This window comes from Erinaceus europaeus, chromosome 2, assembly GCF_950295315.1.
Source record: "Erinaceus europaeus chromosome 2, mEriEur2.1, whole genome shotgun sequence".
In the NCBI taxonomy this organism is placed as follows: Eukaryota; Metazoa; Chordata; class Mammalia; order Eulipotyphla; family Erinaceidae; genus Erinaceus; species Erinaceus europaeus.
Window position 1 is genome coordinate 139,674,599 of NC_080163.1, and position 21,937 is coordinate 139,696,535.

At 40.1% G+C, this 21,937-nt stretch overlaps 1 protein-coding gene across 3 annotated transcripts in view; it reads right to left on the reverse strand.

Annotated features, from left to right (window-relative positions):
* The window catches only part of NFATC3 (nuclear factor of activated T cells 3), a 115,496-nt gene that overhangs the window by 50,489 nt on the left and 43,070 nt on the right, over positions 1–21,937 (reverse strand). For all 3 annotated transcript variants that reach the window (XM_007517706.3, XM_060185259.1, XM_007517707.3), the window contains exons 2-3: positions 15,221–16,355; positions 7,499–7,661 (exon numbers count right to left, since the gene is read on the reverse strand). In XM_007517706.3, the coding sequence (XP_007517768.1) occupies positions 7,499–7,661; positions 15,221–16,355 (1,298 nt within the window). The remainder of the gene's footprint in view (positions 1–7,498; positions 7,662–15,220; positions 16,356–21,937) is intronic.

The window sequence follows — 21,937 nt, forward strand, 5'->3', positions numbered from 1 at the left end:
AGAGAAATTGAGAGGAGGGGAGACAGAGAGGGGGAGAGAAAGATATAAACCTGCAGACCTGCTTCACTGCTTCTGAAGTGACTCCCCTGCAGGTGGGGAGCCAGGGGCTGGAACTGGGATCTTTGTGCAGTGGGGTCTTATGCTTCACGCTATGTGCACTTAACCAGGTACACCACCACCCAGCTCCCACGAGTTCAATTTTACCCACATTCTGAGATATAGCTAACTCAATTTCAACTGACATACTACACTGGGCCACTTCACTATTGCTGAGGTTGAGATGACTACATATGATTGACGGGGGACAACCAGTAAATTGGAGACAAAAACAGAGATAAGAAAGAAACAGAACCTGAAGAAGCATACACATATGGGGCCAGGCAGTGATGGACCTGGTTAAGAGCATATAGTGTGTGTGTAGGGGGGAGAACAGACACATGATGTTATTGAGTTACAGGAATTAATTTTTTTTTTTTTGCCTCTAGGGTTATTGCTGGGGCTCGGTGCCTGCACCATGAATCCACTGCTCCTGGAGGCCATTTTTTCCCCTTTTGTTGCCCTTGTTTTATCGTTGTGGTTATTATTGATCCCATTGTTGTTGGATAGGACAGACAGAAGTGGAGAGTGGACGGGAAGACGGGGGGAGAGAAAGATAGACACCTGCAGACCTGCTTCACCACCTGTGAAGTGAACCCCCTGCAGGTGGGGAGCCAGGGGCTCAAACCAGGATCCTTATGCTGGTCCTTGCACTTCACGGCCATGTGCACTTAACCTGCTGCGCTACCGTCTGACCCCCAGGAATTAATTTTATATTCTAAATATTTATCTTTTATAAATATATGATTTGCAAAGGTTATCTGCATTTTATAGATTTTTTTTTTTCTTCTTGTGGTAATGTCTGATATACAAAAGTTTTGAAGCCAGGCAATAGCACCCACTAGAATACACATTAGAGTGCACAAGAATGGAGTTCAGCCCTCAGTTTCCACCTGTAGGGGGAAAGTGCTACTCTTGTCTTTCTCATTCTCTTGCTTTCTATATCTCTTTCCTTCTAGATTTCTCTCTGTCTCTATCCAGTTAATTCGTTTTTTTAAAAAGTTTTTAATTTTAATAAAGTTCACTGTTCTTTTTCTTTCTTTTGTTGGCTTTTCTTTTTTAGTATCACACTTAACCCACTGATAAACCCAGTAACAATATTTTTCTTCAAAGAGTTTTTCAGTTTCAATCTTACATTTGAGTTTTTTTAATTTTAATTTTGTATATGATGTAAGCTAAGGGTCCAGTTAGATTACTTTGCATGCTGACTGATAGTCTTTCCACAACTGAATATTGGTCTCAGCACTCTATTTAAAAATAAATTAACCCTGGTGGCAAAAAAACATGACAAAACCAAACAACAAGAAAGCAGTATGATAATGGTAAGTTGCATAGCAACCTGAGGGTGACACAATAGATAAAGCGTTCAGCTCTCAAACTTGAGGTCCTGAATTTGATCCCCAATATCATGTGTGTTAGAGAATGATACTTTGGTTTTCTCTCTTAGTGATAAATAAAATATATTTAAAAAATTAAGTTGCATAAAATGCATTATTTTAGTAAGCAATCTGGCTCAGTAAGTGATATAGTAGATAAGAGCACATGACTTACCATGTTCTAGGTGCTAGGTTTGACTGCCAGCACCTCATGAAGTCACTAAAAGAAGACCATTTATTAAAACTTTGGTATGATTTATTCTCCACTTCTTTCTCTTAAAAAATATATGGAGTGCAGCCCTATTGATATCTGGCTGTCTCTGTATCAAATAAACAAGGATAATTAAGAGATAGAGAGGAAGAGAGACAGAGAGACACCTGCAGCTTTGCTTCACCACTTGTGAAGCTCTCCCCCTGAAGGTGGAGATTGGGGGCTTAATCCCGGGTCCTTGCACATTGTAACACATGCTCTTAACCAGGTGCACCACCACCGGGCCCTTTAATGACTTTCTTTTACAGTAAGATTAAACGTTCTACAATGGTTTACTAGGTCTGTGATTTGGCACTAGCTAACTTAATTTTGTTGCTTTTCTTTCTACTCCCTCCCTTCCACAGTGAGCTTTTGTTATCGTGATCATCAAAAGTTTTACTAACTGCCAGCCTTCACACTTGGTATTAGATCTACCTGGTACATGCTTTCCTCTAATCTTCATATTACCTAGCACTTGCTTTACACTCAAAGGTCAGGTCTTCAGAGGAGACCATTGTAAGTTATTTATTTATTTTAAAGATTTTTTAAAAAATATTTATTTCCTTTTTGTTGCCCTTGTTTTTATTGCTGTTGTAGTTATTATTGTTGTTGATGTCATCGTTGTTGGATAGTACAGAGAGAAATTGAGAGAGGAGGGGAAGACAGAGAGGGGGAGAAAAAGATAAGACACCTACAGACCTGCTTTACCACCTGTGAAGCGACTCCCCTGCAGGTGGGGAGCCAGGGGCTCGAACCCAGATCATCATGCCAGTCCTTGAGCTTTGCACCATGTGCGCTTAACCTGCTGCACCACTGCCCAACTCCCCCATTATAAGTTGTATCAGGATACCCTCTAGAACCCTTTATCTAAACTATCTCTGTTCCCTTTTCAGTCAGTCAGACAGAGACACAGGCACACGTGCGTGCGTGCGCACGCGCGCGCGCGCGCGCGCGCGCACACACACACACACTTTTATTGCCAGCAGGGCTATCACTAGGGCTTGGTGTTAGAACTATAAATCCACTGATCCCAGTGGCCATCTCCCCCCCCCCCCCCAGTTTTATTGGGTAGGACTGAGAAAAATTGAGAGTGAAGGGAGAAATAGAAAAGGAGAGAAATATAGACACTTGCAGACCTGCTTCACCACTTGAGAAGGATCTCCCTGCTGCAAGTGGGGTGGAGGCTTGAACCTGGGTCCTTGCACATGGTAATATATGAGCTTAACCGGGTGCACCACTGTCCAGCACCCATTTTCATATTTTAATCTTTTCTACTACTTCACTGTGTCTTCTATAATTTCTGCCAAGTTTTTATTTTTTTTCTTTTTCTTTTGACCAAAACCTTCCTGGCTTTAGTTATTGGTGGTGTTGGGAGATTAAACCCAGGCTCTCTAGCATGCAAATCCTATAAGCTATTGCTACACTATCTCCTAATCCCAATCCCTGAGATATTATACATATGTATATTTAAATTTTTTTTATCTTTATTATTGCATAGAGACAGAGAGAAAATGAGAAAAGGAGAGAGAGAGAGAGAAAAACACCTGCAGCACTGCTTCATCACTCATGAAGCTTTCCCCCTGCAGGTGGGGACCAAGGGCTTGAACCTGGGTCCTTGTGCGGTGTAATGGGAGCACTTAACCAGGTGCAACACCACCTGGCCCCTTCGTAATATATATATATTTAAACTATCACTTTAGTATTATTAATTTATTTATTAACATGAGAGAGTATCAGAATATCACTCTGGTACATGCAAAGCTGGGGATTGAATTTGTGGCCTCATACTTTTTAAATCCAATACTCTCGGGATACTATACCATGTCTGGGCTGCACTATTTGACTATTATTTACTTTTCCAAATTTACTTTCTCTTACTATTATAGCATTATATTGATAACCTCAAAATGATCTATATCAATCAAATTTTCTTCACTCATAAGTCTGTTATAATAAATGAGGTAGCACTACAAAATATTTGAGTAAAAAGAAAGAGTATGGTTGGGTATGATAGGGATAAGCACCACTGATCTAAAACTTGTAAGTCAAGACACACATGTTTTCTTTTCTTTTTTTTTTTTAAGATTTTATTTATTTATTAATAAGGAAGACAGGAGAGAGAAAGAACCAGACATCACTCTGGCACATGTGCTGCTGGGGATCAAATTCAGGACCTCATGCTTGAGAGTCCAAAGCTTTATCACTGTGCCACCTCCCGGACCACAACACAGATGTTTTCTTGTGGAACAATTTGTCTAAATACAAGGTCTGCCTTGCGTCTAGGGAGAATAAACTTTAGATAGGGTTAAGTATTCTCCCCCTATCTGCAGATTTTGATTATGCCTGACTTTCCATTCTGAACCCATTTCTATATAGATCCTTATGACCTACCTTCAGCTATTCTAAATTCTTAAACCCAGAACTTCTAGTTCATTCATATACATCTTCCAGGGAGTCAGGCAGTAGTGCAGCAGGTTAAGTGCATGTGGCACGAAGCGCAAGGACCCAGTATAAGGATCCCGGTTTGAACTTCCGGCTCCCCACCTGGCAGGGGAGTCGCTTCACAAGTGGTGAAGCAAATCTGCAGGTGTGTCTTTCTCTCCCCCTCCTCTCTCCATCTCTCTGTCCTATCCAACAATGACATCAATAACAACGATAATAATAAACACAGTAACGATAAAAACAACCAGGGTACAGAGGACCTAGTGGGGGTTGTATTGTTATATGGAAAACTGGGAAATATTATGCATGTACAAACTATTGTATTTACTGTTGACTGTAAAACATTAATTCCCCAATAAAGAAATAATGAAAAAAAAAAAAAAAAAACCAGGGTAACAAAAAAAAAAAAAGAATAGGAAAGCTATCAGGAGAGGGGATGGGATATGGAGCTCCGGTATTGGGAATTGTTTGGAGTTGTACCCCCTTATCCTATGGTTTTGTCAGTTTCCTTTTTTATAAATTAAAAAAAATCTAAAACTAAAACAATTAAAGAGTGACCTAATAGGTGGCATAGTGAGTAAAATGTTGGACTCTCAAGCATGAGTTTCCAGCTTTAATATAATAATAATAATAATAATAATAATAAAGATTTTTAAATATAATAAGGATTAGGGGAATTTCCCCCCAAACTCATGAATTTGTGATTAGCCACTTCCTTTGCATACCTGTTGCTTTTTCATGTTCAATCATAAATTTAACAAATCAGTCTAAGAATTAATTGCTCATCTAGTGGAAGAATAAAAGACAACTGCTTCAGTGGTCTGGGATGTGGCACAGTAGATAAAGCATTAGACTCTCAAGCATGAAGTCCTAAGTTTAATCCCTGGCAGTATATGTACCAGAGTGATGGCTGGTTCTTTCTCTCTCTCCTCCTATCTTTCTCATTAATAAATTTAAAAAAATAAAAACATATAAACAAAACTACTTCACCACTCGCCTCTAAGTACTGTGAAGAGGATAATGTTCATCTTGTTATCTCCAAAGTCTGGTACATGTCTTAATACATTGCAAGCATTCAATCATTGCTGAATGAATGAATCTCAGAATAAGAGAGAATAATATGTTGAATCAAAAATAACTCACAAGGTTAGTTAAATCTAAAATAGAAAATACAAATAAAAATTTGTATTATTACCTACTAAGTTACTCAAATATCATGCAATGTTATCAGTAAGTACTATTTACCAAAGCATCCTAGTCATATTAGATGACTTACATCAATACCAATTTGGCAAAGACATAAACCATCTGTCCTTTATAATTGAATAGTAAAATGAACTGGCAATGGTGGAAAGTGATCATGCATATAAAATTTCAAACAAAATATATTTCACAACATTTATTTTGGCCAGTAGCTACTCCAACTGTATAGACTGTAGCATAAAGAAAATGGGCGTTTTCTGAAATTCATCTTTTTTTTTTTTTAAACCAGAGCACTATTCAGCTCTGGTTTATGGTGGTGCAGGGGATTGAACCTGGGACTTTGGAGCCTCAGGCATGAGTCTCTTTGCATAACCATTATGCTATCTACCCCCACCCTCAGACTTTTTTTTTTTTTATGGATTTGTTTTTGTGTCCTATTTCTGAGTTTAGTTCTTTTTTTTTTCTTAATATTTATTCCCTTTTGTTGCCCTTATTTTATTGTTGTAGTTATTATTGTTGTTATTATTTATGTCATAGTTGTTGGATAGGACAGAGAGAAATGGAGAGAAGAGAGGAAGACAGAGAGGGGGAGAGAAAGATAGACACCTGCAGACCTGCTTCACTGCCTGTGAAGTGACTCCCCTGCAGGTGGGGAGCCGGGGGCTGGAAACAGGATCCTTCTGTCGGTCCTTGTACTTTGAGCCACTTGTGCTTAACCTGCTGCCCTATTGCCTGACTCCCCCAGACTTTATTTTTAAGATACATATGTTTATATGAATATATGTGTATAGGTATATTTACATATACAGAGAGAGAGAGAGAGAGAGAGAGAGAGAAAAGCGGGTGTGTGCAATGGAGAAGGGGGGAGGAGAGAACCAGAGCAGCATTCTGGTATTTATGGCGCTGGGTATCAAACTTGAGACCCCACTCTTACAAGTCAAGAGTTTTGCCACTGTACAACCTCCCACATCACTTCTTTCTTTCTTTTTTTAGTGTATTTAACACTACTCTTCCTCTTTCCTTTGAATCATGCTATCGCTTATATTGTCAGTTATCTTATACTTATCCACTAAACCACCTCCAGCCAGTAGAACATGCCCTTTCGGCACCTGAGGCCCAGAACTACATGAGAGTACATTGAAGCTTAATGGATTGTAGAGCAGAGCTTTGGTACTTCTTGCTCACTCTCCTAACTCTGTCTCATAAAAATAACTCTTTTAAAGAACACTAAATTTGGACTAGGCAAGAGCTCACCTGTGAGAGTCCATACTATACCATGCATATAATTCAGTTTGAGCCTGGCCCCTACTACATGGAGATCACTTCAGTGTTGTGGTGTCTTTCCCTCTCCCTCTGTGTCTCATTCTATCTGAGGAAGTCACCTTTGGACCCAAGAGATGGTGCACTGGATAAAGCACTGGATTCTCCTTATCAGATCCTGGGTTTGAGCCCCAACATTGCATGTGTCAGAATGATGCTCTTACACATTTCTCTCCTTTTCTCCCCTTCTTCTCTTTCTTTAATAAAATCAGATAAGCAACTGCTGCTATGGAAGTCGCACAAACTGACAGTGCAGGATTTGCAAGAAAACAACTGACCTCTAAAAAAATACAACTGACCTCTAAAAAAAACAACTGACCTCTAAAAAAATACATATTTTTCACTGTGCAGTAGCACAGTGGTAGCAGGAAGTGCAAGAATCCCGGTTGGAGCCCACAGCTCCCCACCTGCAGGGAAGTCAATTCACAGGCAGTGAAGCAGGTCTGCAGGTGTCTATCTTTCTCTCCCCCTCTGTCTTCCCCTCCTCTCTCCATTTCTCTCTATCCAACAATGACATCAGTAATAACTACAACAATAAAACAACAATGGCAACAAAAGGGAATAAATATATATATATATATATTTTTTTTTTTTTTTCTCAGAATTTCTTCTTGCAGAGAGTCGGTCCAGGAAGAATCTAATTTAGCCTAGCAAGAAAACTCAATGGAGAAGTGCAGCTATATCAACAAGAACACAAAATTTCCACTGAAGTTTCCTAATTCTAAATTTTATCTCCTAGAGTTTAGTAACTGAGTAGATACTATGATTAAAAGACATGGTACCTGTAAACATACTGCCCCAAATCTCATACCTTCACAACAGGATGTCCCCCAGAAGATGCCTTTACTGCTCCCCGGCTACCTTCAGTTTCATAATGGGCTCGATGATGAGTTTTAGGCTGCACTTCTATTTTCAGTTCACACTGTCCAAAATGAGTTGGTAAAGGCCAGTCTAATGGAGGTAATGAAGATGTGCTATAAACAAAACAGACAAAATGCATTTCACCATATTATTGCCAAGTAGTTACTAAAAAAAAAATAAATAAAAATCTCTTCTTTACCAGTCCTAGCTTTCTTCTTGTGATCTTGAAGCGAAATTTTCCAAAATGAAAGTACACTTACGGCTAGCAAAATAACACTCAGGTTTGAACTCAACCCCCACAGTACTGAAGGAAGTTTCAGTGCTGTGGTATTTTTCACTCTCTATCTCTCCTATCTATATCTAAAACAAAACATTAAAATAAAATAAAAACATTAAAGTTCACTTAGTAAGTTATAACACTGGGTGTTAGAGGTACTCAACTTCTATCAAATAAGGAGGAAGAGGAGAAGAAAGAAAGGGAGGGAGGGAGGGAGGGAGTAAGATAGATGGATGGATGGAGAAGAAAGAGGAAATTCTCTAAACTAAAAAATATTTTTATTAGGCTGAGGAAGTGGCTTAGTGGTAGAAAACCTGCCTTACACTAGTGAGGCTCTAGGTTCAATTTTAAGCACTATGTAATAAGGAAAACATTGGTAACAGAGCAGTGTCTTTTTCCGTCATTCCCCCGTTTCACCTTATCTTACACTATCTCTCATTCTAAAAAATAAAAAATTGGGCTGGGGAGGCAGCTCAGTGACAATGCAAATGCATGAGCCTCTGGGTTTGATCTCCAGCAGCAAATTAAAAAAACTGCTTTTATTTCTTTTTGGTTTTCTGTACCTGGGGTTTTGAATTTACCACTCAGTTTTTCCCCCCTCTTGCCTCTACACATCATCCATCATTAGCTATCACCAGCATGTCACCTCTCTGTCCGACTTTCTCATTTTACATAATTTTTATCAGTGATTTAATAATGGCTCACAAAATTATATGATTACTGGGGTATAGTTTCTTTTCTTTTTTAAAATCTCTTTTATTTATTTATTTATGAGAGGGACAGGAGAGAAAGAGAGAAGAACCAGACATCATTTTGGGTCATGTGCTGCCAGGGATTGAACTCAGGACGTCATGCTTGAGAATCTAATGTACCACCTCCCAAACCACCTGGGGTAGTTTCAAACAGTATCCACAACCAAAGTTCACACAGAGGCAAATACAGAGACTGAGAGAGAGGGAGAGACACAACAGCACTGAAGCTTTCCCCAGTGTAGGTAGGGGACAGGCTCAAACCTTGATAACATCTCATTACTGAGAAGAGCTACTTTGCTGACCCCTCAGTACCTTTTTTTTTTTTCTTAATTATCTTTATTATTTATTAAATAGAGACAGCCAGAAACCGAAATGGAAGGGGGTGATAGAGAAGAAGAAAGAGAGACAGCTATATCCCTGCTTTACCACTTGCAAAGCTTTCTCCCTGCATTTGGGGACCAGGGGCTTGAACCCAGGTCCTTGTGCACTGTAACGTGTGCTCAACCAGATGCACCATCCCCCCATAGCACTTTTTTTAAAAATACAAATTCTGAGGTGGGGGGTAGATAGCATAATGGTTATGCAAAGAGACTCTCATGCCTGAGGCTCTGAAGTCCCCACACCACTATAAGCTAGAGCTGAGCAGTGCTCTGGTTAAAAAAAATTTTAAAAAGACAAATTCTAAGATTTTTTTGTAGAACTTAACTGTCTCTAAAGATTTTTTTTCTTCTTTTTTTTTTTTTAGTCTTTATTTATTATTGGATAGAGACATCTCAACGTGTCTCCAAGAGTCCAAATACTCCTATGCTTCAGTATGTATGTCTCCCTCCCTGGTTTGTGTATAGAAATCAGGCTATTGGGAATCGGGCTGTAGTGCAGCGGGTTAAGTGCACATGGTGCAAAGCGCTAAGACTGGCATAGGGATCCTGGTTTGAGCCCCCCAGGTCCCCATCTGCAGGGGAGTCGCTTCACAGGCAGTGAAGCAGGTCTGCAGGTGTCTATCTTTCTCTCCCCTCTCTGTCTTCCCTTTTCTCCCCATTTCTCTCTCTCCTATCCAACAATGGTATCAATAACAACAACAATAATAACCACAACAATGATAAAACAACAAGAGCAACAAAAGTGAAAAAAGTAGCCTCCAGGAGCAGTGGATTCGTAGTGCAGGCACCAAGCCCCAGCAATAACCCTGGAGGCAAAAAAAAAAATCAATTTTAGTACACACTGTTGAAAAAACACAATGCCTTTGCCTGCAACCTTCCTTTTTGGTTGTGTAGGGACACTACTGCTCTGAGCTGTAGTGCCCCTACACAACTTTTCAGATAGAAGGGATAAAGAGAAGCAGAGACACAAGTGTACTAGTACCTAAGTGTACTTCACTGCTGTAGTCCTCTGTCCTCCCATATGGTATAAGGGGACATACCCTACCAGGTGCTACCTCATTATCCTATTCCTAAATGTCAATTTTGAGACAACTGCCAACTGATCAATAATTTAGGCAGGCTAAAGAGCTTTTAACATTTAACATCAGAAATATAGTATTGGGCAGCCTGGGAAGTGGTACAGTGACTAGAACACTAAAATCAATAGCATGAGGTCCTATGTGAGGCATGAAGTCCCAGATTCAATTTCTAGATCTCATCTGCTAGTGATGAGTGTGTTTTCACTCTCACCATCTCTCATAAATAAATAATTAATTAATTAATTAAAAAAGCGTAAGGGGTGTGGTCCGGGAGGTGGTGCAGTGATAAAGCATCGAACTTTCAAGCATGAGGTGCAGTTATAGCAGTAACCTTACTGGCAATTTTTTGTATTAGTAAATATGAATGAACCCAAAGTTAGACAGTACTACCTTCTTACTAACTGGTAAGGTTAAAATTTTAAGAACTTTTTTTTAGTCACTGAAATGTCTCAATTCCTAATGTAAGTATCTAAATCATTTTGATTAATCCTGAATGTCCTCAGTCTAGTTTTACTAGTCACTGTGAAGCTCACAGGTATTCTTTTAAAGTTGGTCAGATATACTACCTGCGAGGGCGCCTGCTTTGCCACTCCTGTAACCCAGTACAAGTGCCCAGTACACTACATGGAATGATACAGCACTGGGGGAAGCTTCAGAGAAGTGTTCTTTCTCCCGTATTTCTTTGCTGGCTCACAGTGGTAAAGCCACAGTGATGACAGAAAAAATAAAAACTATTAATTTATATAGACTAAAGTAGCTTAAAGTCATCAACTCTGTTAGTTTCTGCACTAGTTCTACAGGCTGAAGCATCCCTAGTAGATTATGATAGTCTTCAGGGAGAGAGCAAAGTGGTTATGCAAAAGACTTTCATGCCCGAGATTCCCAGCACTACCATAAGCCAAAGCTGAGCAATGCTCTGGTTAAAAAAAAAAGTGTGTGTGTGTGTGTGGGGGGGGGGGGGGGGGTGTTGGTATTTCAAAAGAAGAGTGAATCATGTTAAGTGAGACAAGTCAGAAAGAAAAGGATGAATATGGGATAGACAGAAGCTGAAAAACAAGATCTGAAGGGAAAACACTAAGCAGAACTTGGACTGGAGTTGGTGTATTGTACCGAAGTAAAAGACTGTGGGGTTGAGGGGAGGGTTCAGGTCCTGGAACATGATGGCAGGAGGACCTAGTGGGGGTTTGTTATGTGGAAAACTGGGAAATGTCAGGCATGTACAAACTACTGTGTTTTACTGTAAACCATTAACCCTCCAATAAAAAAATAATAAAAAAGTATCTCTACTATAATTACACATTGTATTTTTCTTTTTAAAAAATATTTAAAAATATTTATTTTCTCTTTTGTTGCCTTTGTTTTTATTGCTGTTGTAGTTTATTATTGTTGTTGATGTCGTTGTTGCTAGATAGGACAGAGAGAAATGGAGAGAGGAGGGGAAGAGAGGGGGAGAGAAAGATAAGACACCTGCAGACTGTGAAGTGACTCCCCTGCAGGTTGGGAGCCAGGGGCTCGAACTGGGATCCTTAAGCCAGCCCTTGAGCTTCACGCCATGTGCAATTAACCCGCTACACTACTGCCAAATTCCCTTTTTTTTTTTTTTAAAGTATTTTATTTATTTTATTTTTGAGAGAGATGCAGAGAGAAATACCAGATCACTGCACAGCTCTGGCTTATGGTGGTGCGGGGGATTGAACCTGGAACTTCGGAGCCTCAGGCATGAGAGTCTCTTTGCATAACCATTATGCTAACTACCCCCACACATTGTATTTTTCTAAAGATCTGGGTCCAGGAAAGAACATTTATATGAAAAAAAAAAAAAAGACAGAAAGAAAGAAAAGAAAAGCAGGAGTTGGGCAGTACCACAGCAGGTTAAGCGCATGTGGCGCAAAGCGCAAGGACCAGCATTAAGGATCCCGGTTCGAGCCCCCGGCTCCCCACCTGCAGGGGGGTTTGCTTCATAGTCGGTGAAGCAGGTCTGCAGGTGTCTGTCTTTCTCTCCCCCTCTCTGTCTTCCCCTCCTCTCTCCATTTCTCTCTGTCCTATCCAGCAATGACAACATCAACAATAACTACAACAATAAATAACAAGAGCAACAAAAGGGAAAATAAATAAATAAATAAATAAATAAATGGGGAAAAAAGCATTAATGGGACCAGGTGGTGGCCCACCTGGTTAAGTGCACACACTAAAGTGTGCAAGGACCCAGCTTCAAACCCCTGGACCCTACCTGCAGGAGGAAAGTTTCATGAATGGTGAAGCAGGACTGTGGGTGTGTTTCTCTGTCTCTCCCTCTATCTCCCCCTTCTCAATTTCTCTCTGCCTCTATTCAGTAATAAGTAAACAAAATATAAAATAATAATAATAAAGAGAGCATTAAAAATAAATCTAGTGGTCCATGAGGTGGCGCAGTGGATAAAGCATTGGACTCTCGAGCATGAGGTCCTGAATTCAGTCCCTGGCAGCACATGTACCAGAGTGATATCTGGTTCTTTCTCTCTCCTATCTTTTTCATGAATAAATAAATAAAATATTTTTTAAAAATAAATAAATAAAAATAAATCTAACACATTGTGTAGAAATTTAATACATGAAAAAGTTATCTTTTCTAATCAGCTGTATATTGGTGAGGTGGTAACTGTTAAGTCATATGAAAAATAAAGATTTATACTATTTTTCATTCCAGTCTAAGCTGGACTTATGATTCAAGCATTATTAAGCAGAAATACAATAAATACATTATACATATATGAAATATTCATAAAACCTCATTAGAAATGCAAAGAGGGAGTCGGGTGGTAGCACAGTGGGTTAAGCTCACGGGGTGCAAAGTGCGAGGATGGGCGCAAGGATCCTGGTTCAAGCCCCCGACTCCCTCCTGCAGGAGGAGTCGCTTCACAGGTGGTGAAGCAGGTCTGCAGGTGTCTTTCTCTCCCCTTCTCTGTCTTCCCTTCCTCTCTCCATTTCTCTCTGTCCTATCCAACAACGACTACAACAATAATACAACAAGGGCAACAAAAAGGAATAAATAAATATTAAAAAAAAAGAAAGAAATGCAAAGACTAAGTTTTTGCTTATTTTTAATTATCTTAGTGAGACAAAGATGTCAGATATAACACAAAACATGAAAGCTTAAAGGAAAAGACAGATTTAAATATATAAAATTAATACTTCCTCTATAACATTAAAAAATTTCTAAAATTAAAGGATAAATAAATAGCAGCTGGGTAAACATCTCAACTCACAAAGCATGGGGTTTGTGAGCCTGAGGTTCTTGCTTTGATCCCCAGCACCGTTTCTGGCTCGCTCCTTCCTTCCTTTTTTTTTTTTTTTAATATTTATTTATTTATTTCCTTTTTTTTTTTTGCTCGTTTTTTTTTTTAATTGTTGTTGTAATTATTGTTGTCATCATTGTTGGATAGGACAGAGAGAAATGGGGAGAGGAGAGGAAGACAGAGAGGAGAGAAAGATAGACACCTGCAGACTTGCTTCAGCGAGTGAAGGGACTCCCCTGCAGGTGGGGAGCTGGGAGCTTGAACCGGGATCATCAAGCTGGTCCTTGTGCTTTGCGCCACGTGTGCTTAACCCGCTGCGCTACCACCGGACTCCCCCTTCCTTCCTTCCTTTTACTCTCTCGTTCATCTTTCAAGAAACCTTCTATTTCATGATATAAATGAACCAATCATTTTTTTAAAATTATGAAACAGGGACCCAGAAGTGGTGGACCTGGTAAAGCACACACAATACACTGTGAAAGGACTTGGGTTCAAGCCCCTGGCCCTTGCAAGGAGGAATGCTTTATGAGTTATGAAATAGGGCTGTAGGTAACTTTTTTTTAATATTTATTTATTATTTATTCCCTTTTGTTGTGCGTAACTTTCTTTCCTTTTCTCTCTCCCTCTTCCCTTCTCAATTTGTCTCTATCCAATCATAAATAAATACTTATTTAAAATCATGAAATAAAAATTTATTATAAATGTGGAAAAGAAAATTTCATTTTTTAAGCTGAGCTCTTATATAAAAGCTTATTCCACATTCATACTATAATCAACCTTTTATTAGTTATACCCTCAACCTCAAGGTTTTTTCTTAATATAAGAAATATAGAAAATAAGATTTTCATGGCCTAGGTGGTGGCATAGTGGCTGGACCATTAAACTTTTAAGTATGAAGTACTGAGTTCAATTCCTGGTATCACATGTGCCAGAGTGATGCTCTGATTCTCCCTCCTTGTCATCCTCTCTTCTAAACAAGTAAATAAACAAATAAATAAATCTAAGAAAGAAAATCTTCTTGAAGCCCAGGAGGTGGCCCAATAGATAGGTTTGCAAGTATGAGAGGCCCAATACCAATCCCAGCATCACATGTGCTACAGTGATGCTCTGGTTCTATAATCTCCCCTCCTACCCCTCCCCCCATTTCTCACTCATTAACAGAAATATATATATATTAACCCCCTTTATTGCCACCAGGGTTATTGCTGGGGCTCAGTGCTGGCAATATGAATCCACTGCTCCTGGCAGGCATCCCCCCCTTTTTTTTTTTACTGAATAGGAGAGAAACTGAGGAGAGAGAAAGATAATTTCACAGACCTGCTTCACAGCTTGTGAAGTGCTCCCCCCATACAGGTAGGGAGCTGGGGGTTCCAACTTGGATCCTTGCACAGGTCCTTGCACTTAGTACTATGTGCACTTTACTGGGTATGCCACTGTCTAGCCCCATTGATAGGGATAGGTAGATAGAAAAGGAGAGAGAAAGACACCTACAGCTCATGAAGTGTCCTCCCTGCAGGTGAGTAGTTGGATCCTTGAACATGGTGATATGTGTGTTTAACTGAGTCCACCACCACCTGGCCCCTTTTTTGTACTTTAAGATAAAAACAAACAAAGAAACAAACAAACAAAAACCCACAACATGTATCTGAGATGAAGGGCAGAAATTTTATTTAATTTTTTTTCTCCTCTAGGGATTCTTAGAAATAATTATATTATCTACAATTCATTATCTATATACACTTTCAAAACTATAAATTTAGAAAGTTTATTTAAAGACAATTTTGACTCAATGGAAAATAAGAAATTTGTCTAGAATAAAAGAAAATATTCCACACAGATAAATTATTTAAAAGCAAGCAATAATCCATAACCATGTGAAATGAACCTACAGCCATTTTAATCAACTCACCGAAATATAGGGGTATGGCCAGGCTTTGGTTTGCTCCAGGTAAAGGGTGAAGGAACTGAAAGAAATTGGTCACCAGAAGAATCTTTCTTTAAAGGATACTGAGATCCAAGGCCATCATCTAATGAAGTCTCCAGGGACGGTGATAAATTCCCTTGGTCATCTGAACAGAGCTCTAATTTTCCTGGTAGCACAGTAGCTTGGTCTTCAGAAGTCTTCCTTGTTTTCAGAGGAATATCAGTCTCTACACAGTACTGAAATCCAGAAAGTGTAGGGCCATGGCCTGATCCACCCTGGACAGAAGCATTAAGCCAGGTATCTTCTGTTATACTTCCCCTGGGGGAGTGACCAGGAGAAGGAACAGGTGAATGATGCGGTGAAAGGGAACCAGCATAACACACCTCAGCACTAGAGTGCCGCCTTTTGCCACAGGGGGAAGTAGGTCTTGATGATGGTCCTGAGGCTGGTCTGGGGCTCAGCCAATTCTCATCAGTGACACTAGATCTAGGAGAGTGGCATGGAGATTGCCTGGGTGACAAACAGTGTCCAAGTCCATACTGTTGGTGCCAGGACTCTTCTACAGGACAACCTCCTGGAGAGCCACCAGGAGAAGTCAGAGGGGATCCAAGAGTAAATCGAGCAGCAGCTTCATTCAACTCTGAATCCACATCATCATAAATATGTGAAAGAGATTCACAAGAAGATGCATCTGAGAACCAGCTCCTAGAAGAGAGACTACTGGCAGGACTAGGACTAAGGGAAGACTCACGGTAGGATGGCTCAAGAGGAAGATAGAGATGATCTCTAGAAGGTCTTTCCAAATACTCCCTTTCTGGGTCATTTATGTGTAGGTCATCTTCATGAGCATCTATGTCTTGGTGACAGTTGGGAGAGATGGATGTAATTTGAATACTTGGGCACTCAAAGGGCTTGGGACCACCTAGTGGGCTATATTTAGATTCAGGAATCTCACAAGTTCCTTCATAGTTTTTGTGACTTGGAAGCAGAAACGACTGTGACAAAACAGAAGAGTGAGGCGGTAATCCATGATGTGGTAAGCAAAGTGGTGAGTTTAAAGTAGATGGAGGTGGATCTACATTAGGGATGCAAATGGATGTACGATCATCTGGCTCAAGATCTATGGGGAAGAAATAAAACAAACAAAAAATCAACAAAGGAAAGATTTATAAATTAAGATGTATAAATTAGATGAAAAAGTAAATAGTAATAATCTCATGAAAAAAAAAAGTGGGACATAACATGTGCACCATAAGCTTCACCAAAGAATTTTTTTTAATATTTATTTTGTTTATTTATTCCTTTGTTGCCCTTGTTGCTTTATTGTTGTAGTTATTATTGTTGTTGTCATTGTTGGATAGGACAGAGAGAAATGGAGAGAGGAGGGGAAGACAGAGAGGAGGAGAGAAAGATAGACACCTGCAGACCTGCTTCACCGCCTGTGAAGTGACTCCCCTGCAGGTGGGGAGCCGGGGTTCGAACTGGGATCCTTATGCCGGTCCTTGTGCTTTGCGCCATCTGCGCTTAACCCGCTGTGCTACAGCCCGACTCCCCACCAAAGAATTTTTTAAAGGATGTATTTTATTTCCCTCCTGTAGGGGGAAAGCTTTCTAAGTGGTGAAGCAGTGTTGCATGTGTCTCTCTCTCTAGCCCCCTTCCCTCTCAATTTCTCTGTCCTATCAAGTTAAAGTTAAAAATGTTTTTAAAATTGCTCAACAATTTGTTTGGCTTCGTATGTTAACTCTCTTTTCAGATGCCATGAGGATGTTGGCCAGGCTTCCCTGGATTGAAGACCCCACCAATGTGTCCTGGAGCTCTGCTTCCCCAGAGACACACCCTACTAGGGAAAGAGACAGGCAGACTGGGAGTATGGACCGACCAGTCAACGCCCATGTTCAGCGGGGAAGCAATTACAGAAGCCAGACCTTCTACCTTCTGCAACCCTCAATGACCCTGGGTCCATGCTCCCAGAGGGATAGAGAATGGGAAAGCTATCAGGGGAGGGGGTGGGATATGGAGATTGGGTGGTGGGAATTGTGTGGAGTTGTACCCCTCCTACCCTATGGTTTTGTTAATTAATCCTTTCTTAAATTAAAAAAAAAGTTTTTAAAAGATGTATTTATTTATGTCACATCACACACACACACAAATGGAATACTATACTCACCCATCAGAAATTATGGAATTATCTCCTTTCCATATCTTGGATGGAATTTGGAGGAATCATGTTAAGTGAGATAAGCCAGAGAGAGAGAAGGATGAATACTGGCTGATCTCACTTAGAGCTGATACAAGGCAAAGAAAAAAAAAGGAATACAGAGTGAAACTTGGATTAGGTGGGGTGTATTGCAGCAAAGTAGGAAGAAGGGGCGGGCATTAGGTTTTCAGTGCATAATGGTGACAAGGGATTTGGGCTGGTGGTGAGAATGTGTAGACATTGATCACCAGGAATAAGAAACTGTATAAATGTGCCAACAACTGTCATGTAAATTATTTCCAAAAAAAAAAAACTGAAAAAAAGTACATCATATTTCAGATAAGGGTGATACTTAAAGTAGAGCAAAGTAGTAAACAGAACACTTACATTTCTGAGTTTTCTCATAGGAAGGAAGGAAGGAAGGAAGGAAGGAAGGAAGGAAGGAAGGAAGGAAGGAAGGAAGGAAGGAGGAAAAAGGAGGGAGGGAGGAAGGGGATTTAATAGTAAACATGACAAGAGGCCTAAAATAGGACAGAATTGGTCATTTCGTCAGTTCAACAAGACTACCAAGAGAACAATTTCTTGAGTTAGGGTTTTAGCTCAGTGGTAAAGTGAATGCTTAGCATTTATGAAGTCCTGGGTTCAATCTCTAGTATCAGTAAAGGTTCTTTTTATGGGGGTGTGAACCTTGTGATATGCACCTTTCAACCACATATGTACCACTAATCCTAAACTAAAAACAATGACCATTTGTTTAACAATTTTTTTAGTAGTTACTATACAGTAGGCACATTCTAGACAGCAAAGATATCAGAGTGAACAAAGCAAAGTCTAGTAATGTATGTCAGATGCTGTTATCTGCTATAAAGTCATGATGCATTTCTGCATAGAAAAACAAATAAATGCATCATGATTTTTCCAACAACCCAACAGAGTAAGGAGACTATAGTAAGAGTAGGAGAGAGAATTAATTTAGACAGATCAATCAAGGGCTTTTTCCTCTAATATTTGAGTAGATATTTAGGTATTGAGAAGAAACTGAGATATACAGAAATCTAGGGGAAGAACACTACAGATTTAAGAAACAGCGAGTGCAAAAGCTTGAAGAAAAAGAACTCTTGCAGTTAATTAGGGAAGAAAAAAGGCAGTGCACCTGGTACAGTGCACACATTACCATGTATCAATCTGCTCAAGTCCTTGGTGCCTATGTGCAGGGGAGAAAGCCTCATGAGTGGTAAGACAGTACTGCAAGTGTCTCTCTCTCTCTCTCTCTCTCTCCCTCCCCTCTCAATTTATCTGTCCTTTTGAAAGTAATACTAATTAAAAAAGAGAAAAACAAGAATGTTAATTGGAACAGAAGTGGACAGGCAAAATAAGGGCAGGGTAGAGGAGAGAGACAACTAGCTAATCAAGTAAGGCATCATAGACCAGTAGAAGGACAGGTTTTTATTGTGAAATGAGAAACTAATGCAGAGTTGTAAGCAAATTAATGTTGTCTGATATGCATTTACAAGATTTATAATAATCCAGTTGCAAAATAATGAAAGGCCTAAGTGGTCATGGGTTATAAAAACAGAAGAGTGAATAAGTAGTTAATCTTTTGTTTTAATTTCAGGTAGAGAGGGCCAGGATGTGGTGAACCTGGTTGAGTGCACATGTTATCATGTGCAAGGACTCAGGTTCAAGCCTCCAGTCAGTCCCCTGCAGAGGGGAAGCTTTCATGTGTGCTGCAGGTGTCTCTCTTTATCTATCTTTCCCTCTATTTATCTATACCCCCTTCTTCTCTCAACTTCTCTTTGTCCTATCAAATAAAATAAATAAAAATTCAGGTAGAGCTAAAAGAACTTGGAAAATGGATTAGATGCAAGAAAGACAAGAGTCAAGGATGACACCTCCAAGAAAAGTAATTACTGAAAGCAAAGAGAGGGGCAAAGGCTTGGGTAGAGAAGACAATGGCTCAGGGGGCCAGGCGGTAGCACTGAGGGTTAAGCACACATGGCCCAAAGCACACGGACCAGCATAAGGATCCTGGTTCGAGCCCCTAGCTCCCTACCTGCAGGGGAGTCACTTCACAGTGGTGAAGCAAGTCTGCAGGTGTCTATCTTTTTCTCCCCTTCTCAATCCTCCCCATCTTTCTTGATTCCTCTCTGTCCTATCCAACAACAAAAACAATAATAACAAGGGCTACAAAAATGGGAAAAAATGGCCTCCAGGAGCAGTAAATTTATAGTGCAGGCACCTCATGAGTCCCAGTGATAACCTTGGAGGCAAAAAGGAAAAAAAAAAAAAAAAAACAATGGCTCCAACACTGGGGTAGAGCAAATGCTGAATCAGACCACAACTTCCTTGAGGAAATGAAAGAACCAATACTTGACTGGAGTTAACTGATGGGGAATAATGAAAAGAAGCAAAACAAGGGTGGGGGTACAGCATAATGGTTATGCAGAGACTTTCATGCCTGAGGCTCTCAAATCGCAGGTTCAATTCCCTACACCACCATAAGCCAGAGCTGAATAGTGCTCTTGCCAAAAAAAAAAAAAAAAAAAAAAAGGGCAAAGCCTAGAAGAATCTAGGTTTGGGATTTGAATTTTATTCAAAGGATAACAGAAACCATAAATGAGTTTTAAAAAAAATTTTCTTTATTTATTTTCCCTTTTGTTGCCCTTGTTTTTATTATTGTTGTCATCACTGTTAGATAGGACAGAGAGAAATGGAGAGAGGAGGGGAAGACTGAGAGGGGGAGAGAAAGACAGACACCTGCAGACCTGCTTCACCGCCTGTTCTATCCAACAACAAAAGGGAATAAATAAATATTTTTAAAAAATTGTTGGAATTGAGACCCACCCTACTAGGGAAAGAGAGAGGCAGACGGTATGGACCGACCAGTCAACGCCCATGTTCAGCGGGGAAGCAATTACAGAAGCCAGACCTTCTACCTTCTGCAACCCACAATGACCCTGGGTCCATGCTCCCAGAGGGATAGAGAATGGGAAAGCTATCGGGGGAGGGGGTGGGATATGGAGATTGAGTGGTGGGAATTGTGTGGAGTTGTACCCCTCCTACCCTATGGTTTTGTTAATTAATCCTTTCTTAAATTAAATTAAAAAAAATTAAAAAAAAATTGTTGGAATTGTTTTACTTTATAGAACTTGTATTAACCCCTAAATTAGCAAGATCTCAATTTGGAATTTTTGAGTCATGTATTTTCATGGTAATGCTATCAACCTGGCTGAATTAGAACGGCCACAAACTTTCTACAATTTAACTAACAATGGGATCTATTCAAAGGGTGGTAGAACTGGCAGAATAAAAACAAGTCTCTGAACAATCCAACACACAAAGAATAAAAGCTCATATGTTTAATTCACATAAACTTTTGCTGGATCCTTACTGAAATGATCTCAATGATTTCAGATCCCCTAATATTATATACTTATTACCATGTGATACTAACAACTTATTCTTGAAAATTACCATTTAGGGGGCTGATCAGTGGCATATACATGTTACCATGTGCAAGGACTCGGGTTCAAGTCCCCAGTTTCCACTTGCAGGGGAAAAACTTCACATGTGATGAAACAGTGCTGTGGGTGGGTGTTTCTCTCACTCTGCAGGTATCTATCTTTCTCTCCCTGCTTCTGTCTTCCCTTCCTGTTGGTATCTTCTAATTCTGCTTTTAAAAACCCCTTCTGTTTCATTTGGTTTAAATCCCCCTGGCTTCTGCTTAACCATATGCCTATATAGGGATTGAATTGATCCCATTCAAAGCTTTGGTCTATTTACATAAATCACTTTTACATTTACATAAAGTACCACACTCCCTCCAGGGCATTGGTGGTTTAGTGGTAGAATTCTCACCTGCTCCACCCCCCTCCTTGTCACACCCTGATCCTCTCCTTGTCACACCCTGATCTTCCACCAGTCACTTTTCTCTCCACCCTCTCTGCGGCACATTCTGTTCACACCCTACTTGGGAAGTATATATAAAGACAACATTGTTCGTTTTTAGTTGTTAGTTTAGTCTAGCTTGGTATAGACTGCGCTGCGTCCTGCATGAATAAAGAGATACTGCGTACAGCTCAACCATGAGTCCCTGGTCGTCTGTCTCCCGTCAGTGAAGCTCAGCCCGACACCTTGCCTCTCTTGATTTCTCTGTCCTATCCAACAACAGCAATGGCAACAATAACAACAAGGGCAACAACAAGGACAACAAAATGGGGAAAATGGCCTCCAGGAGCAGTGGATTCATAGTACAGACACTGAGCTCCAGCAATAACCCTAGAGGCAAATAAAATTAAAATAATGTACTTAGTAATCATTAATGTATTAAATCCCTTTGTATTAAAAATGGAGAGGTTGGGGGTCAGGTGGTGGGTTAAGCGCATGTGGCACAAAGTGCAAGGACCACCTTAAGGATCCCGGTTCGAGCCCTCGGCTCCCCACTTGCAGGGGAGTCGCTTCACAGATGGTGAAGCAGGTCTGCAGGTGTCTATCTTTCTCTCCCC